The 20,965-nt window shown below is 40.8% G+C and overlaps 1 protein-coding gene across 1 annotated transcript in view; it reads left to right on the top strand.

Annotated features, from left to right (window-relative positions):
* ube2f (ubiquitin-conjugating enzyme E2F (putative)) overlaps nt 1-20,965 on the top strand; it is a 79,896-nt gene that overhangs the window by 17,407 nt on the left and 41,524 nt on the right. The window contains exon 5 of the mRNA XM_034694123.1: nt 18,839-18,906. Coding sequence (XP_034550014.1) covers nt 18,839-18,906 — 68 coding nt within the window. The remainder of the gene's footprint in view (nt 1-18,838; nt 18,907-20,965) is intronic.

Below are 20,965 nucleotides of genomic sequence, written 5' to 3' on the forward strand. Positions count from 1 at the left end.
AAACTTTGTGGTGGTTTTCTGCTCCTCTCCTGTATTCTCCAGACGTCGCTGTCCCCAGGGCTGTGCAGAAGCTACAGTACAGCAGGCTCTTGATTTTACAGTAGATGATGATGATGCACCTTATTACAGCATCAACTCTGTAAGCCTAATTCAGGGCCAGGCCGGATGCTTAGTGAGAAACACTCAAATTCAGATAGTGATCTTAACGTGACAATCTCAGCTCTCTAAATACAACGAGCAAATCAAACTGAGTCTTCACCTGCAGTTAGGATACACAGCCACCACCACCGCTCGCTCACAGCTGTCCTACTCCTGAAACATGCAGGGTTTGTATGAGTGGATGTTTGGTGATATGTTGAGTGTGATGAAATGGGGGACTGTGACTTTGAACGGCTCCAGTACGTGTGTCTCAAAGTGTTTCTTCAAAAAAAGTACTGCGGCCTTCAGAGTATCTCTCATTCATTATTCCATAAGTTCAATCTGTTTGCTCAGCACTGTTTCCAGCTAAGTGTCCTACCTGTCAAATATTTTGCTGGTGTGGAATTACCTCCTCCCCTTGGTCTCTTGGGGCTCTTTTACCGCTCATTTCCTTTTCTGTCCGTCACACACACACACACACACACACACACACACACACACACACACACACACACACACACACACACACACACACACACACACACACACACACACACACATACTTACTCCCTGTCATCAAGCCCAATGTCTCCTGTCTTTTATAGAATGTGAAAATCGTATCTCCATCCCGAGTTTGAAGATACATGACAGGGAGAACAAAAGCCAGAGACGGAGAGGAAGGGAAAAATAAGATCTCTGCGTTTTTGTGGGGAGGGAGAGAGAGAGAAATCTCTGGCAAACGGGAGAGTGAAATGTGGTCAGATTATTTCAAACAGTACTTTGGACAGACTACATTCAAAGTCAGCAGAATAATGCGTGTCATGGAAAAATGTGCAATATTGTTGACTTATTTCAAACATTAAATCCACATTTGTACTGTTTTCTTAAATATAAGTAAAGTTTAGTGTTTCTGCGTCTGTGTGTCAGCTTTGTGATTGACAACGGCTGCACCGGCTCTAGACCTCCAGGACTTACAGAAGTGGAACAATGTAGTAACACACCAGCCTGCTGCATTAGGATGTTTGGTGGCATTTTGTGATTCTCAAAAGCACAGTAGCATGTTGACACCGTGATCAAAACAAATGTAGTAGATCCAGATCTATGTTTACTGCTGTGTTCATCACACATGGACCATCATTTTCCTTTCGCCTAAGTATATATGTCCTGACTCCTGACCAGTTTAACATTGTCTTTTTTTTTTTCTTAATCAAATCGTCATCCCAGAGAGAGAGGGAGAAATGTAGGTGTGACTTCTTGTGAAATAAGGACCGTTTTGTGTTGTTGTTGTTATATTTTTCTGCAACTTGTTGCTGTTATTCTGCACTCTTAGTTTTAGTTACATTTGATACACTACATCATAAACAACAAGCCTGGTCTATGTCCACTCTTGTTTTTATAACAGAATATCAAGTGATACCTGTCATAACACAAGGGCTGTTTTCGAAGCAGCCTGCTACATACTACCTACAAATGTTGTAGGTAGTATGTACAGCTGATACTTGTCACTGTTTATCATACAGACATGATTACATGAGGAATAGAGAGGAGGAGATGAAATACACGGCCGATGTGCGGCCTATGTCCGGGATCCCGGAAGTGCTGTAAATCAGGGTTCCCACGCGTCCTGGAAAAACTGGAAAACCTGGAAAACAGTTGACCAGTTTTCCAGTACTGGAAAACACCTGAAAAATGGGAGAAAAAGTAAAATGTACTGGAAAATGATTCCAACATGACTGTGTGCGATCTAACAAGGTTAAAAAAACATATCCCCATTCAACATTTGTGGCCATTTTGTCATTCAGATCTATTTAGGTCATTCTATGCTCTGATCCTCTTATTATTATTATTATTATTATTATTATTATTATTATTATTATTATTATTATTATTATTATTATTCCTTTATTTCAGTAAGGCAGCTTCCAGAGTCCTTTGCTGGCTCTTTTGTTTTTTTCTTAGCTAATTTAATATTTTTTGAGAAGAGAGAAAGCTGAGATGAGAGTTGCCTATCATTGTTGCTTGGTTGCACTAATAAAGTGAAGCGCTTTACATCTGCGGTTGCATTGTTCTATAATCAATTTGCCATAACTTTTAAGCATGTAAGAGATGATTTCATGGATAGCCATAGACTGCATGTCTTCAATGTAGACTTCCACTGAGAGGAACATATTAGACTATTTAGGAACTAAATTAGGAACTCAGTTTAGACTGTCATACCAGCTTGATCATCACTGAAAATGTCCTTGAAATGTCCTGGAAAATGATCTCTGGAAAAGAGTGGGAACCCTGTAAATGCAGTTACATTTTGGAGGAGGTGCATGTCAGCTACGTGCGTAGGCCACAGCGTAGTTACGGGAGCTACACAGACCCCCGGCGTAGGCTACGCCATCGATTCAACGCAGAATTAAAAATCGGCCTATAGCCCCAAAACAGCATTATTTTGTGGCAAACACTGCATTGTGTTGTTTTGTTATACCGCTGTCATTTTCGAACACTTCAGATACTATGACGGTTTACTTAAAGGTGACATATCATGTAAAATGGACGTTTTAATGGTTCTCTACCTGAAATATGTGTCCCTGGCATGTTTACAAACCCCCCGGAGAATGAAAAAAATCCATTCTGCCCCTGTTCTGATTTCTCCACCTTTCTGTAAATGTGTGTGAAACGAGCCGTTTCAGACTTCAGTGTTTTTGTTACGTAACAACAATATCCGGTCTGTAACGGAGTCAGAGCTCGGAGCTTGTTCAGCCCATAGACTGTATAAAATAATACTGAATCCCTCCCCCGTTTTTCATTACCTGCACAAATGTGTGCTAACAAGGAGCTTAGGAGGGAGGCATGCTAGTTGTAGGCTGTCTTAATAAACACAAAGGTCGGTTTTACTCCCCACGTCTGCAGATTTGAAGATCTAGTGGATGATTTGTATTTATCATGGATAAGTGCTAGCGCTAGTTAGCATAGCCACATAGCTACCTGTTCATAGCTGTGTACCAAGACACACGTCTACATACTGATAAATAAAACCACAAGAAACACTAAATCTGTGACCAATCCTTCAGAAAGGTCCTGCTGCAGGCGCCTCTCCGTCAGGATCAGATTCTGGATCAGATTCAGAGGGTTGAAGTAACGTGATCTCTGAGCAGCCGTGTATATTCAGCCAACATGTAAACATTAGATCAACGTGCTGGACAGCCGAGGCACATCCACTTCCTGAGGGGGCGTGGTCAGAGGGAAAACAGACTGTGAAGTGTTTTTTTGAGCATAAACTTTAAAGACATGTTTTGGGGACCTCTTAGACCAATATATATTGATGAAAAAAGCGTGATATGTCACCTTTAAAAGATAATAAAAATCATAACTTATCACACGGCTGACAGTGTTACACCTTATGGCAGTATATTTTATTGCAGCACTATTACCTAAATGCATTTCCCTTGGATCAGATAGTTCAGCACTACTGGTTTTTGTGCTCATACATTTATTTTTGAAAACTTCTTTGCACTAAGGTAGAATTAAAAGCTTCATCTCAAAGATGTCACTTATGAATACATTACCACATCATGTTGGAAGTTGCTGCATCAATCTCTGTCAGCCATAAATTAGATTTCTTTAAATTTTGAAGGTGCTGTGTGTGTTTATTTTTTTCCAGCTGTTCCAAGCCTTGTGTGTGTGTGCGTGTGTGTTCTACTGCAATTAAGTGCAAGTGTATGTGTGTAAGCCTGTGATCCATCCATCTCCCTGTCACCTGAGTAGGCAGTGTAACTCCAGCTAAGTTTCCACAAAGGCCTTTGTAAGCAAAATCTGCAGAGAAAAGCGAAGATCAGCAATTAGAGGCGAGCTCTGGTATCATGTCCTGTAAGAGGCGTGAAAAAGGAGATTGAGTTTTCAGATTAAGACTCGTTCAATTATTAAAAACCTTAGTCTCCCCTGTTAAACACAAACACACATGTACAACAGGACACACATGTCACTTCTTTTCACTTGCTCATCTCTCTCTCGTTTTCTACTCCTTGTGCTGCTGCTGCTGCTCGGCTACATGCACCTGTTCTTACACTCTGACAATCACATTTGAGGCCTCATTAATGAAAGATATGATGCACATTCTCCTGTCTCTTTATGTGTGGAAACTCATGTATACTTGGTTTTGCATATACATCAGTTTAGGAGGTGTAACTAGCAGGGAACTCGTGTTCAAACATTTTTCAGTCTACACAGGCTGCTGTGTAATGTTAGTCATAATTGCAGTTATAAACTCCACTTTAAAGCTGGGGTTGGTGGTCATTGAAAACTAGCATGAATTTGGATGTAGCATTTCCCCAGGACTCCGTCTAACCCCCTCGCCTTGGAGCTCCTCCAAAACGACGCCCCCGCTCACATGCACGAGCGCCGCTGATTGGAGACCATATGATGGTGACTGATTCAAAACCGGTCCTCAGCACATGGTTTGTGTTTTGCACTACATCAACTCATGTCTCTCTCAGCGGTAAGAAAACACCAAAACACTCTCATAGTGAAAGTTAAAAACACAAACAAACATGAAATGTACGCTCTGCAGGAGGCGGGCAGAACGGCAGGACAGGATTTGATTGGTTTCATCATTTGTCTCCTGATGGCAGGGATTGGTTGGTGTTTTCCCAGGTTTACTCCGGCTGTACAGTCATGGCCAAAAGTTTTGAGAATGACTCAACTATTAATTTTCACAAAGTCTGCTGTTTCAGTTTTTATAATGGCAATTTGCATATACTCCAGAATGTTATGAGGAGTGATCAGCTCAACTGCAATTAATTGCAAAGTCCCTCTTTGCCTTGAAAATGAACTTTATCACCAAAAACACATTTCCACTGCATTTCAGCCCTGCCACAAAAGGACCAGCTAACATCATTTCAATGACACACAGGTGTCACACACATTAACACAGGTGTGGGTGTTGATGAGGACAAGGCTGGCGATCAATCTGTCATGATTGAGTGACTGGACACTTTAAAAGGAAGATGGTGCATGACACCATTGTTCCTCATCTGTTAGCCATGGTTACCTGCAAGGAAACACGTGCAGCCATCGTTGCATTGCACAAAAAGGGCCTAACAGGGAAGTTTATAGGTGCGAGTAAGATTGCACCTCAGTCAACCGTCTATCCAATTATCAAGAACTTCAAGGAGAGAGGTTCAATTGTTGCCAAACAGTCTCCAGGGCGCCCAAGAAAGTCCAGCAAGCGCCAGGACCGTCTCCTGAAGGTGTTACAGCTGCGGGATCGGGCCACCACCAGTGCAGAGCTTGCTCAGGAATGGCAGCAGGCAGGTGTGAGTGCATCTGCATGCACAGTGAGGCGAAGACTTTTGGAGGAAGGCCTGGTGTCAAGGAGGGCAGCAAAGAAGCCACTTCTCTCCAGTAAAAACATCAGGGACAGACTGATATTCTGCAGAAGGTACAGGGACTGGACTGCTGAGGACTGGGGTAAAGTCATTTTCTCTGATCAATCCCCTTTCCGATTGTTTGGGGCATCTGGAGGAAGGCTTGTTCGGAGAAGACCAGGTGAGCGCTACCATCAGTCCTGTCTCTTGCCAACAGTGAAGCATCCTGGGACCATTCATGTGTGGGGTTGCTTTGCCTAAAAACACAGCCATGAATAAAGAATGGTACCAGAACGTCCTCCGAGAGCAACTTCTCCCAACCATCCAAGGGCAGTTTGGTGATGAAGAATGCCTTTTCCAGCGTGATGGAGCACCTTGCCATAAAGCAAAAGTCATAACAAAATGGCTCGGGGAACAAAACATTAAGATTTTGGGCCCTTGGCCAGGAAACTCCCCAGATCTTAATCCCATTGAGAACTTGTGGTCAATCCTCAAGAGGCGGGTGGACAATCAAAAACCCACAAATTCTGACAAACTCCAAGCATTGATTATGCAAGAATGGACTGCCATCAGTCAGGATTTGGTCCAAAAGTTGATTGACAGCATGCCAGGGAGAATTGCAGAGGTCTTGAAAAAGAAGGGTCAACACTGCAAATATTGACTTATTGCATGAATTCTGTGTAATTCTCAATAAAAGCTTTTGATACTTATGAAATGCTTCTAATTGTATTTCATTATACCATAGAAACATCTGACAAAAACACCTAAAAACCCTGAAGCAGCAGACTTTGTGAAAATGTAATATTTGTGTCATTCTCAAAACTTTTGGCCATGACTGTAGATAGCAGCTTTTTTTTAACCTTTTTTTTAAGAACACATTATGTATTGATTGCCATCGGGACATAAAGATAATTTTAACCAGTATAACAAAAAGTGGATCTGAATCTTATTACCAACCCCAGCTTTAAAAATATTTCATGATTGAATAATAAGTGATGATCCCTTTATTGCATTTGAGCCAGAACTCCCCCATGGCGTTTCTTGTCTTACTCTGAGTGTTAAAGCACTTTGTAAATTCTGTCTAACATCAGTTTGATAAATTATTAATCATTACTAATCCCACTGTTAATTATATTTACAAGTCCATGTAATGAATTAATGTAATGAATAACAATGAATGATAATTAATTTCTCTCAAGGGGAATCTGAAGATCAGGAGTTGCATTTTCAGCCCCTCCAGATTCAGAGAACTATATGTGTCCTTATCAGCCAGCACCCTCCATCACATTTTTTTGAATGGATGTGAATGACTGAATGTTGAGCTGTTGTATTAAAGGCTTTGAGCAGATAAAAGACCGCTAATAAGTGGAGCTCCGCGAGAACCATTTGCAAATACACTACCATGCAAAAGTTTGGAAACACCTTCTCATTCAAGGGTTTGTATTTATTTTTATTAAATTAATTAATTGAATGAACAAAAAAGTGTTAAACAAAGCAGAATCTGTTTTATATTTTAGATTCTGTAAAGTAGCCCCCTTTTTCCTTCATGTCAGCTTTGCACACTCTTGGTATTCTCTCAGTCTGCTTCATGAAGTGGTCTCCTGGAATGGTTTCTAATGAACATGAGCCTTGTCAAGAGTTCATTTGTAGAATGACTTGCCTTCTTAATGTGTTTGAGACCATCAGTTGTGTTGTTCAGAGGTACAATGGAGAGTCCTATTTGACTACTGTTGTAATCCAGATTATGACAAAACCAGATTATTTCATAGTTTTGATGTCTTCAGTCTTAATCTACAATGTTGAAAATAATTAAAATAAATAAAAAGTATTGAATGAGGATGTGTGTCCAAACATTTGACTGGTAGTGTACATGTGTCAAATGTAGCAAGAATATTAATCAGTATATAGTGAAGCATAAGTAAACAAAATGCTGTCATACAAGCCAATCTCTGTTATCTCTACAAAGCTTGCATTGAAAGGGAAACTTTGTGAACTTATTTTGTTGTGTTTCAGCCTTCATTCCCTGACTTTCTGAATGTACCTCAAGGAAATAAGAAATATGATTTCATGCCTCATTTTCAGGGAAACAAATCATAGAAGTTTGGTAACCATGCTGCTTCAAAGTTTGTAAGATGCTAATTGGTAGAGATGTTTCTTTTACATTGCCCTCGTGCTGTAATTACTAAAATATCCGAAGAGAATTGTAGTATACTACTTCCATAAATCACACACAAACTTTAATTTGCACTATGGATTTAAGTGATGTTTGTCAGGCAGGAAAAAGGAATCTTACCTCACCATGCTGGTTGTCCACTTTCTCCTCTACCCCGACTATTTGAAGGTAAAATCATCTTGAGTTGTTGTTGGAGGATTTTGATCTCAAGGCTCACACTAGTCCTAAGATCCTTCCTTTTCTTCTTTGTGTTTTCACATGTTTTTGTTATTTTTGAAGTTACTCAGGGGAATGGGAATCATCAACTGGTTTATTCTGGATGAACACTACTTATGATGCAGATAATGTCTCCAAACACACCACTTTACATATTGCTCCAAAAACAAAACAAACTTTAATCTGCCCAGCTTTAAGGGATTAGAGGAACACGTTCTCACTCCTTTTTCGCTGAAACTTTTGTAATAGCCTCATTTCATGCTCAGTGTTTGTACTTTTGTCCTTAAGTGCTTATTGAACATTTTGTAACTGCAGATGCAGATTTACAGAGCAAAAATAATGTAAATTAAAGCCGCAAACGGCGATGAACGGGCCCTTGCACACCTGCAACCACTGCCTTATGTGTGCCACCGCCTGCAGCAGATGTTGCTGTGCTGCACTTTATGAGGCCTAGGCTGAAACTGTGAGCATACGTGTGCAGTTATCAGCATAGTGTACATTGCAGTACTGCCTGTCACCAGTAGATGGTGCTGTGACTTTAATGAAGGTGTGTTCTGAAGGATTGTTTGTCACATATCATTATAGAAAGAGTTGTGATCACAAGCATGGTAAAAGCAGGATCTGAGAGTAAATACCGCTTGTGTCCATTAGGTGGTGCTAATGTTTCAAGTTTATGGCAGATTGCCAAGAGAACCTCCAGCTTTGACTGTCTGCCACACCCCCAATTTAGATCTTTCTGATAACCTTGAATCGTCAATGTGTCTACTATAGAATGTGCCTTGTTGGGACTGAATGGTAGAAAAACCCTAGGACTAGGTCGTAAAAGTATGCACTCTTATTTGGGCGCCATTTTTCACATTCAAAGCTAGGTGGTGATCTTCCTGTTGGTTTTAGGACATGGGTGCAAGAGGCTTTTTTGTGCGTCCTGATGCCTTGAATATGCATGTACGAAATCGTGCACATAGCTCATAAAAACCTCTATGGGGAGGAATATTTTATACTTTATCTCAACCCTTTAAGGGGCGCTTTAGAGCAGATTTTTGAATTTTTTTGGACAGGAAATATATAAATGTGATGCGTTGCAGATGCGTGTGTCTGATTTGGTGAGATTTCATGCATTTTAAAGCCCCCAAAAATCAATTTCCTGTTTATGGCGAGACACGTGCGTTTGACACATCGCCTGAAAGTCTGCTACGCCCACAATTTTTAGATTTCACAAAATGTTTCTGATCACTTTGTAAGGTTAATGTGTGTGGTTTGGACTTGATCGGAGAAAAGGCCTAGGGCAAGATCGCACCCTTGTGAATTAGGTGAAAAACTGGGAAAAAAAAGATGGTCGACTTCCTGTTGGGATTTCACCATGACATTAGGAATCTTTTTTGTAGGTCTTGGCCTGATAGATACAGGAAAAAAATTCATGCATGTAGGTTGAACCGTGTTTAAGGGTTGCCCAGTTGGAAAGAAGGGGGCGCTATTGTGCCATTTTTGGGACTTTTTGCACAGGACCAAAAGAATATTGAAATTTTCACCAGGCCCGATGAGTGTGTCAAGTTTGGTGAGTTTTTGGGCATGTTGAAGGCTCCAAAAAGGCAATTTATTAAATTATAACTATTAAATAATTAATAACTAAAAACACAGATGTATTTCATTTGCACATGAAAAAATGTGTCTGTCAGTCTTTTTAAAGTTCAGATAGTTAGATTGTTATTTAGTTTCTGTTTCCCATGCAGCCTGTGCGCTGTGACCCCATGTCCCCGGACCCCTGTGTCTCTGAGGAATGGGGACAACAGCAACACCCTGGGGTGAACACATTCTCACATGTTATTTTTGGGTTAGGTTATCAAATTAAAACAATGAAGAAAAAGGACACAAATAATCCATTGTGCCTGCGCTTCAGACGCTCCCCTTTCCTCCTAAATTTGCATAAGTAATTAAAGTAAATCGTGTAAAAAGATGAGGAACTGTTGGGCTTACTGCTGCAAAACAAGAACAAGCTTTGAGTTCTATTCTGCTTTAACAGTGGCTGAAGTTCAGGGTCAGAGAGAGGTTATAGTGAGCTTAAAAATGCATTTGTATTGCAAAAGCTAAACCCCCCCCTTACTGCAGAAATAGGAACAGGTTTTACAGAGTGATTTGAATTCTCTGGTCAGGACTTTGTAGATGGACAGTTTACAGCACACATACTGTACCAACTGTTTTATCGATATGTCCTTCCTCATTCATTTTATTAAGGTTGGCGCTGAGTTAATAGCATTTCAATTCTGTCCGGCCAAATCTCACAGTCCAATGATTAGGTTAAATGCCCTTGGTAATTTGGTTTTATTTATTGAGCCAATAAAAGAGCTTGCTGGTGCTTCTCCTGAAGTTTATACACACAATAATCAGAGGATGAAGTTAGCAGCAAATGTGAGAGGTTCTTTTGGTGATTAACAGAGTACTTTTTCTCTTTGTTGGTGGGTGTCCAAGAAGAAACTCTGTTGGGGTCTAAGGTTCAGCTCTATAGGGTATGCATGTCATAGATTCATACAACTACAGCGTCTTGGATGACCAGCTTTATAGCAAACTCGGTTCTTTCAGATTAAAACTGTAACAAATCCCCAGGCTGTGCATCCAAACATGATAGTAGAACTGTGGAATCATCATTGTGACAGTATTTGTGTGTTAGTTAGATTGTGATGATCATGGTGATGGGTAGTGAACTTCATAAGCTAAGCATGACATGTGATTCATTGTTTTAAAACAGGGCAGACATGATCATAATGAAAATATACCATGCAGGGACGTGTTGTAGCAAAAATCAGCATTTTACTAGTGGCTGTGTTCCCAAGGGTGCAAGAGCAGATTTCAGCCAAGCCTTCTACTTCCACTTAGTAGTAATGTGTAGAAATGAAGAGGACAAATGTGTATCGAAAACGCTTCTCATGGGAGCATTTTTCTCTTATTTTTCAGATAAGTCATTTCTCACTTTTGTCCTTGATGTCTTTTAGAGCTCTTGGAATAAAAACAAGCAGACTGGTAGGTACAGAGCAGAATCAGTATTCACTCTAACAGTAAAAATCACAAGTCTTAAAGGTGCAGTGTGTAGACTTTAGACTTATAGTAGCACAGAATGGACAAACTTTACATTGTGCATGTTGTAAGAGTAAGAAGAAAAAAAAGAAGAAAGCGTATATTGTCATGCGTGAACATGCCGCAGGTGTCGCAGACGGTTTTGTGTTTGTTGTGCTTTCGCTTTCAGTGGAATAATATGTTCCTAGAGAGTTGCCTTAGCTGCCATAAAACAGTTGTTTTTGCTGAAATCTGACTCGTTGTGTTCTAAAGCTGAAGCCGTGGCCGGAGAAGTCAAACGTTTATATCTTGTTAATTATTTTCCTACCTAGTATATTCAGTTAGGCGAAAACAAAAAGCACATGGTCACACATGTAACGCTGTATGATTTCAAGTTATCTTGCCAGGTGCGCGAGTAACAAAATGCTATTCAAATAATGGGGTCAACGGCGAGTACTCGAGTAATCGTACCCATCCCTAATTCAGAATCAGAAAAATCCCTGTGACTGTCGCTAATGTTTTCTTCTTATTTTGCTATTTATTGCAGTTAACATTCTTCTTCTTCTGTTACTTAATGCGGTTAGAAAACAGCTTCTAGATGCTCTATAGCCACCGTCTGGAGGGAATACCGTATTACAACCAGGCACCGGTAAAAACAAGGAAAAATTGTACTTTTAAAATGAAGAATATTCAAAGTAACACTTTGATTTAGTGAACAAATATTCGAATATTCAGAAATCATTGCCCATCCCTAGTAAAGACAAGCTACGCTAGCTTCTGCTTAGCACGTAACAACTACGGTATTCCGACAGATAAACATACGACACAAACGTCATAGTAACGTTTAGTATTTATATTTAAGGCAGCTGACTAAAGCACAAAGTAAACAGTAATTGAAAATGAAAGATGTACGAGCTATCAATGTAACTCGCAGCCCACCCATTTGAGGTATTTGAAGACGTAATTGATTATGTCGACTAATCGCTGCAGCCCTAGTGAAATGTTTACAGTATTTCACAGCCACTAGTCATCCCTTACAGTCAACATTTTCATACAGCCAGAATTACAAATGAATTAGAGTCAGACATTTCTGGACAGATTCAGTCATTAATCTAAACCAACCAAGTGTCTTCCAGGCATTCACAATGATTTATGCAGAAGATTTGGAGTTTGGGTGTTAGGTTGTGTGTGTGTGTGAGTGTATGTTTGTGTGTGCACAGTGTCTTGTGACAGCACAGACTGATGGTTCCAGTTCACTGAAGACTGTAATGAATAATTCAGGACCTCTGACTGCAGCTGTTTGTCAGTAGATTTCTTCCATGTGTTGACTTTTCGTCGTTGGTATTTTCTGTCTCATTTCACCTCCGTGCATATCTTTGTTTTGAAACTCCTTTTTTTCTGACTACACTCACTCTAAGTGTGGCTCTCAGGTCCTCACAGTGTTTTTCTCCTTCTGTCTATTCTCATTTATTATACAGGGGAGACTGTTTGTGCGGTCTAATTAAATTGTAGCTCTGTCTTTGTCATAGGGAACGAGATCTGCGGTGGTTTAGAAGGCCCTTTTGTTGAGACCCTTATCTCAGATTGCTCAGTTACTCAGTGTGAGCACACAGAGAGATGAAGGGAGGGAGAGTTGAAGAGATACTAGTAGAATGAGTGTGTGAAAAGCCTTCTACTTTTAACCATGATTTATGTCTGTTTTTATTACCGGGCTGTGCAAAATACTTGATTCTGATTGGTCAAAAATCCATAACAATGGGGAAAATCTCAACAGCAAAAGTGACACCAGAGACAACCTAACCTAACCTTAATTGATTGTTAAGAACTTACTGGACACACACATTTTTGTTTTTGATTTTCCGTCACGTGGAACAAGCATCATGTGGTCTTATATTACGCTCAGCTATCAGGGAGGTGTTTTAAGTTTGAAGCATGTTTCAAAGTGAATCAGCAGTTAAAAGTGTTGCACACAGCGGAGATGCTCAGCTGGCAGCTGAGGCTGGTCTCCATGAGCGCTTTTCAAAGAGGATCAATACACAACTGCTGCCAACAACGACACTGACACAAAGGTTGATAACTTTAAACAGGACATTTCCACCTTTAGATACAAACTCAACAGACTGGTGGGAGTTGCAGAGCAGCAACATCAGAGCTGTCTGGGCTTTTCTGCAGCTGGACTGATTATGACCCAGTTGCACTCCCGGCTGACACCTGACCGCGTACACATGTTTATTTTTCTCAATAAGAACAAGTAGACAGAAAACTGGACACTGTGAGTCTGAAGAACTTTTCTGTTAGTATTATGAGCCTTCACTTTATAAGACTATGTCCACAGAGAATATTTTTATGAGTCTGATCGTTGATAATCAGTGTTAAACATGTCCCCGTATTCAATACCGTCAGTTAGATGCATTTTGTTGCTGTTGTAAATATGATTCAGGAGAAAAACAATGTATTTGGCATTGTTTTTGACATAAGAAAACTCAATGTTTTTTTAATTGATTAACCAATAAATGATCATTAACATTTCCAAAAATCGATCACGGAGAATACCTAAAATTTACATCAATACTTCATTCTGTGGAAAGGAGTCTGGGATATTGAACCTCTGCTTGTTGACACTGTTGCAAACACATTAATTTCAGGTAGCATCAGATTGGTAAACTCTATGTTACTGGTGATAATTGAAACAATGTTAAAAGTTGTTGGAAATGTAAACATTAAGTCTCATACACATTGTCTAACTTTACCATTGATGGAAATGTGATCTAGAATAAATAAGGAGGCTAATGGAAGTGCTACCAGCCATGGAAATGGAGGGATTATTCATTTGTTTACATAAAACATTTGTAAATCAACACAGTCGTCTTTAAGTTACCCAGCTACTAACAACAAACATGTTGTTTAAAACATTGCTTAAAGATGATTTTATTGATTTAAATGATTTATGTTTACAGTTTTTAAAAATAGTCCCAGTGATTCCTCGTCAGTGATCGTTCCATGGTGATGGATTCATCTCTGCCTGTTGTGGTGGATTGAACATGAAACTGTCCTCATTCAGCTCTCCTTCTTCTCTGAGCTCTGTGGTTCACACACCTTTAAAAAGAAACTAATGTCACAACTTTGAACCCTGCTGCTATCATCACCACCGCTCATGGTTTAACTTTCTTTGAAGAGATCACTAACCTAAAGTTTCTCTCTCCTGCTCTGCTCCTTCATCATATTGATGGACAGGATCCATTATGTAAACATCCGTAGCCTGCAGATTTAGCAAGCTAACCGAATCTAACGGTTTAGCCACATTGTTTACCAATATGATGCTAACAGAAGCTAACGGTTTCCCCTCACCTTACGGTCTGTGGTGTAAACAAGCAGAAGCTAAATGTGTCTGAACTCTTTTCTGTGGATTGATTAAACATGACGTGTGATCAGTTTGTCTCTGGTGTTGCTCATGTTAGTGAAAGGTAATAACCGCTGTCAAGGGGTTTGGACCAATCAGAATCAGGTATCTTACACAACCGGAAGATCAGTAAGACAGCCGGGAAATAAATCAATATTATGTGTCAGCTTGTTTGTTAGTCAGGTATGAACTGGAATTATGTGAAGTGAGCAGGTGGTTCTGCAAATTAGTATCCCAACAGGGTGAGCAGGACCTCATAGCATCTGGGTCTTGCGCACCTTGTAAATATTCCAATTTGCATAACCAACTGCTCACTGTATATTTTCCCCTTACTTACATTGGGTCAGGCTGGCAATGAAATAACTCATCCTTTATTAATCTGAATTGCATTAATAGATATATTATAATGCAAGGTTTCACAAACACATTTAAGCATCCATTAGTGAGATTGTTCAAATATTCTGTGGAGGCGTTGTTGGTACTGGTCCATGTACAACTGCTGAGCAAGACATTTGTAGATAAATCTGTATTCTCACTGCCTAGTCAATTGAGCACACAGTTAAATGATAACTTAGTTTGTTACAAAGTTCAGTCCTTTTTCTAAATCTCTCACTTTCTTGGGGTCCATCATACGTATCAGAAGCAAACAAACAAACAAAGAGGTAGTCCAACCGAGTGAGCTGTAGCAGGATATGAGCTCCAGAAGAATAATGATCCAATTTTGTAGATTCCAAAACATCAAGATAATACTTTCTCAAAATGTTGAACCCATGTTTATATTGTGAAGATTAGAATGAAACCACACACACACACACACACACACACACACACACACACACACACACACACACACACACACACACACACACACACACACACACACACAAATGGGGGTACTCAACTTCCCTGGGGCCCACTCAAACAAGAATCCCAGGACCTATTGCTCCCTGCGATGCACAAAATTGGAAATCCATCATAATCACTGAATGTTAACCAACTAATTAGACACAGATTTCATGTCCTAAACAAGCTTGTAATTGGCCTTAAATGCAAGATAGAGATAGAGAGAGAGATAGATAGATAGAGAGAGAGAGAGAGAGAGAGAGATAGAGAGTGAGAGATTGAGTAGTTTAAAAAATGACCCAACAGATACCACACAGTGGATTTATTATAGAATATTGAATTTGTGATTTTTATATTCTACACAAATGAACAAATACTCCTCTCTACATTTGACAATCATGCCGGTGTGATGTTTAATTAGGCTTGGGCCTAATTCCTGATTAGGTATCCTGCAGTAAAAACATTAGCAAAGGTATCCGTTTGATTACCATGAAGAGCACTGCTGTCAACACCATAGACTGTATATATAATGGACAACGTTGCTCCGCCTTTTCTCATTGTACGGTTTTGAAGCCAAAATATCCCGTTCCAGAACGCTGCCATCTTGTAAATTTTTTTGCAGCCAGAGTCTGCGCAGTAGGGAATGTGTGTGTTTCCACGGTAACAAGCTCCGCCCTAGAGCAGCTGTCAATCAGCCAGCCACTAGGGGGAGCAGTTTTTGTGGCAGCCTCACTTTGAGCCGAGTGAGATGACGTCTATTTTATATACAGTCTATGGTGCAAACTCATTGCACGTGTGAGCTGTTTTTATGAGACAGCATCACTCTTATCACTGATTCTCCAGTCTGAAACGTTGTTCACACACTTCTCCGGCCAACTGAGTTACATGAGGACATCCACATAAACTTTTGGTTTCTTTCCCTCCATTTATGAGTGTAACGTCATGCTCCTTTCTTCTCACTCATTAATCTGAGCTCTCACTCTCCCTCACTCTCTCTTCTAGTAGTTATTTTAAAGTTATTCAGATTCAAGATTCAAAGGTTTTTATTGTCAATTTTCACTGTATATACGAGACATACAGGAAAAACGAGATGCTGTTTCTCTCTTCCAGCTTTGAAATATCTAAAATTTAAATATAAAATACAATAAAATATAATAAAATACAGTTTTATAAAAACAGCCTATGTACACAGGGAGGTAGTGAGTGGAGTTCAGCATCCTGACAGCCTGGTGGAAAAAGCGGTTCAACAGTCTGGTGGAGCGGGCCAGGAGGCTCTGGTACCTTTTCCCTGAAGGCAGGAGACTGAAGAGGGAGTGGTAGGGGTGGGAGGTGTCACCAGCGATGCTGATGGCTCTGCTGGTGAGGCGGGTGTGGAAAATGCCTGTGAGGGGGGGCAGAGGAGCACCGATGATCCTAATGGCTGTGTCTTTTGGCAGGAGGCAGTGCAGCCACCAAACCACACAGCGACGCAGCCAGTGAGGACGCTCTCGATAGTACCTCTGTAAAAGGCGAACATGATGGGGGGTGGGACGTTTTTGAGCCTTCTTGGCCAGCGATGCGGTGTTGTTAGTCCAGGAGAGGTCATCAGAGATGTGCAGTCTCAGGAACTTGGTACTGCTCACCCTCTCCACAGCAGCGCCGTTGATGGTCAGTGGGAGGTGCTGCTGTCGGCCTCTCCTGAAGTCCACGACAATCTCTTTGGTTTTCCCCACGTTGAGGAAGAGGTTGTTGTCGCTGCACCACTGGACCAGTTGGCTCGTCTCTTTTCTGTAGTTGGCCTCATCGTTGTTGGTGATGAGGCCCACCACTGTAGTGTTGTCCTCAAATTTGATGATGTGGTTGGTGCTGTAGGTGGGCACACAGTCGTGGGTCAGCAGGGTAAAGAGCAGCGGGCTGAGCACACATCCTTGAGGGGCCTCTGTGCTCAGTGAGATGGTTTTGGAGGAGTTGCTGCCGACTCTCAGTGTGTGTATTGAAAGAATAAGCAAAAACCTACTGTAGACAGGATCGCATGTGTATTGACGCTCAGTGTGCTTCAAATCAGAGGACATATTTTTTATTATGGTTTCAGTATTATGTTGAGAGCATGACTACTGAATTGATTTATTATGTAGGCAGCTCCTTTGAAGCTCCACAATGTGATTTTTAATTAGTAACAGAGGAATAATAGGGAGGGTGGCGATGTGCAGCGTCGGAGCAGTCAGGGTGGAACAGCATTGTGTGTATGTGTATGTCTGAGTGTGTGTATGTATTGTAACGCTGGTTGGTGTGGGTGGAGAGAGCCAGCGGTCATAGCAGGTAGCAATTGACCCAAGATAGCGAGTAGCATCAGATGAAAGAGGACAGAGTGGGGATTTCCACACGGCAGTTTATTAAACAGAAATTAACAGTCGACCTTATAAAGCCAGGTCTCCACAGCACTACATTCAATTATCACACATGACAGACAGAAAAATAGGCACAGCTTACACCAGCTCGTCACTGGAGTGAGAGTCATTCTCTTGGTTGGAAAGTAACAACAACTCTGCGGGCTCAGAGGGGAGCAACTTCTCTGTATGTAACAGACTGACACAGAAAGGTGGCGTCACCATGTGGTCTCATATTTGGTTCAGCTATCAGGGAGGTGTTTTAGTTTAAAGCATGTTTCATGTGAATCAGCTGACTGAAGGTGTTGCTCACAGCGGAGACGCTCAGCTGGGGGCTGCGGCTGAGTGACAGGTCTCCACGAGCGCTTTTTTCTCCGTCACCGGACTGATTCTGAACCAGTTGTGCTCCTGGCTGACACCTGACCACGTTCACATGCTTATTTTTCTCAATAAGAACGAGTAGACAGAAAACCGGACACTGTGAGTCTGAACTATGTTTCTGTTCAGTTCCCTTGTTGAAGTCTGAGCCTTCACTTTATATGACTGTATGTCCGCGGAGGTTATTTATGAACCTGCTCCACACGTTGATATTCAGCATGTTTAACATTTTGAACATCACCAAGATCTGTAGCTATTAAATACTGTCAGGAAAATTTGATTTGAGGGGAAAAAACGCATTTGTCATTGTTTTTGACATGGAAAACGTTCCCATTTTTTTAGGGATTAATCTATAATTGATCGTTAACATTTTCAAAAATCGATCAGTCTGAAAATACTGGAAATGTTCATTTCCAGTTTTTTCAGACTGATGCACCTGCACCTTTGCATCCCTAAGTGTCGCACTAACACCTGAGGCTTTGCTTTTGTTTTTTTTGTATGTGTCATGGAAGAGAAGGATGACACCTTGCAGATAACAAATGCACTTTCTCACCTGTCCTCTTTTCAGGAAGCACTCTTGCACTCTCTGCTAAAGCATTTTTAGAGGTGTTGAGGCATGACATTCAAGTGAAAATCGACTGGTCTGCTGTGTTTTTGTATTAAAATTTGAGTCAATAATCACACTGAAATCTTTGTTTGAAATTGTAGTAGGTTGTGAAAGTTGAGGCCTGTAATGTTTGCTTTATATGTGACTAGTTTGAACCAAGAAGGTTTTAATTACACACTGCTCAATCCTGATCAGCAGTATGTGGCACTTACTGAGGACCATTGTTCCTGCATGAAATGCAGAAAACTGGATGTCATGCACCTTATTGTAGATGTATTATTGAATCAATTTTCTCCCTTCTCTATGTGCTTCCAGACGAGGGTTACTACCAAAGTGGAAGGTTTCAGTTTGAAATCGATGTCCCTGAAGCCTACAACATGGTGGTAAGTGGTTCCCTTTCCCGACTCTGGGAGTGTGTTCATGTACCTGTGTGTTTGTGCTGTCAGTGTTGGGTGATAGTGTCCTGGTTTTGGCCTTGATTAATAAGAACCCTTCCAGGTTTGCTGACAGACTGTGCTCTGTTCTGACTGTCCTGTTCAGTCTCCAGCAGAGACGGCACGCCTTCAGATTATTAATTGCAGGCTACAACAAAAAATGTGAGCATGTGGTATTTTTTTATCATTTATGCATGTGTCTGCAGATGTTTTATTTAAATATAACTCATGCTGTTTTTCTGGAGGTATTTGTTGTGAGGCTGTTGTATGCGTCTGCTATTTGTGTATTGTCTATTTGTAACTCTGTAACTGTACTGCTGCCTATCTTGGCCAGGAATCTCTTGGAAAAGAGATTTTTAATCTCAATGAGCATTTCCTGATTAAATAAAGTTTATATATATATATCCTGTCCTGCTCAAGAATGATAAATAATGAACATTCATCATGAAATGTTAATCGATTTATAAAGTTCTGTCTTGTAGCGTTCAGGTGGAAAATTCCTCCTGTGAGGAGTCTTAGATGAAAAGCAGTGTGATAAGGAAGATTACTTTTGGGAAGGGGCTCTGTTATCACTCTGTTGCCTCTGATTAAGTCAAGTAACATTCATTATAAAGTTAAATTGCAAACTGTGGCAGGAACAAGCCAGGAGAGTGATGCTCATGACTCAGTAATCATGGAGAGTAATTATAACAGCAGGTGGGTCTTATTTTTATACCTTTTAGTCTGCACATCAGGTGAATTGAAAGAAGCTGTGTTCAGCCTGGTTCCGTCATACCATGGTCTATTCAGACTCTGTGAAAAGCCTCTCAGGGATTTTTCTTCATACACACAGGCTCTTGGTATGACCGTGGTTTAAAGGGCTTTCTGTCCATCAGGTTAACCGCAAGAAAAGGAAGTATTATATAAAGCTGCTCTTAGCCGTATCAGCAGTGCTAAGAGCTGACAACGCCCTTTAAAATCAAAGAGGGCCATTAAAAGTGACTTTCATTACTGACAGAACAACAGGTAGGAATGATTTGCACCTGGGGAGAAATTTGAAATGTGTGCCAAACACAGCTGAAATAACTGTGTTAACAAAGTGACAAATCATTGAAAAAGCTTCTGTCCCTATTTCCCCAATAACTTTTATCTGACTAAAATAAATAGAATGAAGTCAGAGTATCAGCTCTAAACAGACTGATCAACACTTACCCCCAATTTACACAGGGTGCGCAGCGTCGCGTTACGTCTGAGCCGCGCACGTCGCAGCCAAGACGTTCCCATTCTAGTCAGTGCTCATGTTCACACAGGGAGGCAACCACATACAGCTCTGGAAAAAATTAAGAGACCACTGCACATTTTTCTGAAATCAGCATCTCTACATGTATGACAGCCATTCCATTCCAGTGTATGTTGAATTCCAACACAAGCACACCTCATTCTACTTAATGAGGTACTGATTAGGTGATCACCTGAAACAAATCTTAATTAATGAGGAAAAGTATAAAAACCACTGCTGAGGTCATCACTATTCTCTTGCAATAGGACCAGCTGGATGGCAAAAACAGTGCTAGTAGTACCTCTAAAGTAATTGGAATCAAAAAATAACTATTTACCATGCCAAAAGAGTTGAAAAGAAAAGTTTTGACTGAGGAAAAGAAGGGTTCAATTCTGGCTTTACTGGCAGAGGGATACAGTGAGCGTCAGGTTGCTTCCATCCTTAAAATTTCTAAGACGGCTGTTCATAAGAACAAGGTCAAGCAGCAGACATTGGGGACAACAAAGCTACAGACCGGCAGAGGGTGAAAACGACTCTCCACTGACCGGGATGACCGTCAACTCATTTGAATGTCACTCAACAACCGTTGGATGACATCAAGTGACCTACAAAAAGAATGGCAAACGGCAGCTGGGGTGAAGTGCACGGCAAGAACGGTTCGAAACAGGCTCCTAGGGGCAGGGCTCAAGTCGTGTAAAGCAAGAAAAAAGCCCTTCATCAATGAGAAGCAGAGGAGAGCCAGGCTGGGGT

Source organism: Notolabrus celidotus, chromosome 10 (genome assembly GCF_009762535.1).
Source record: "Notolabrus celidotus isolate fNotCel1 chromosome 10, fNotCel1.pri, whole genome shotgun sequence".
NCBI lineage: Eukaryota > Metazoa > Chordata > Actinopteri > Labriformes > Labridae > Notolabrus > Notolabrus celidotus.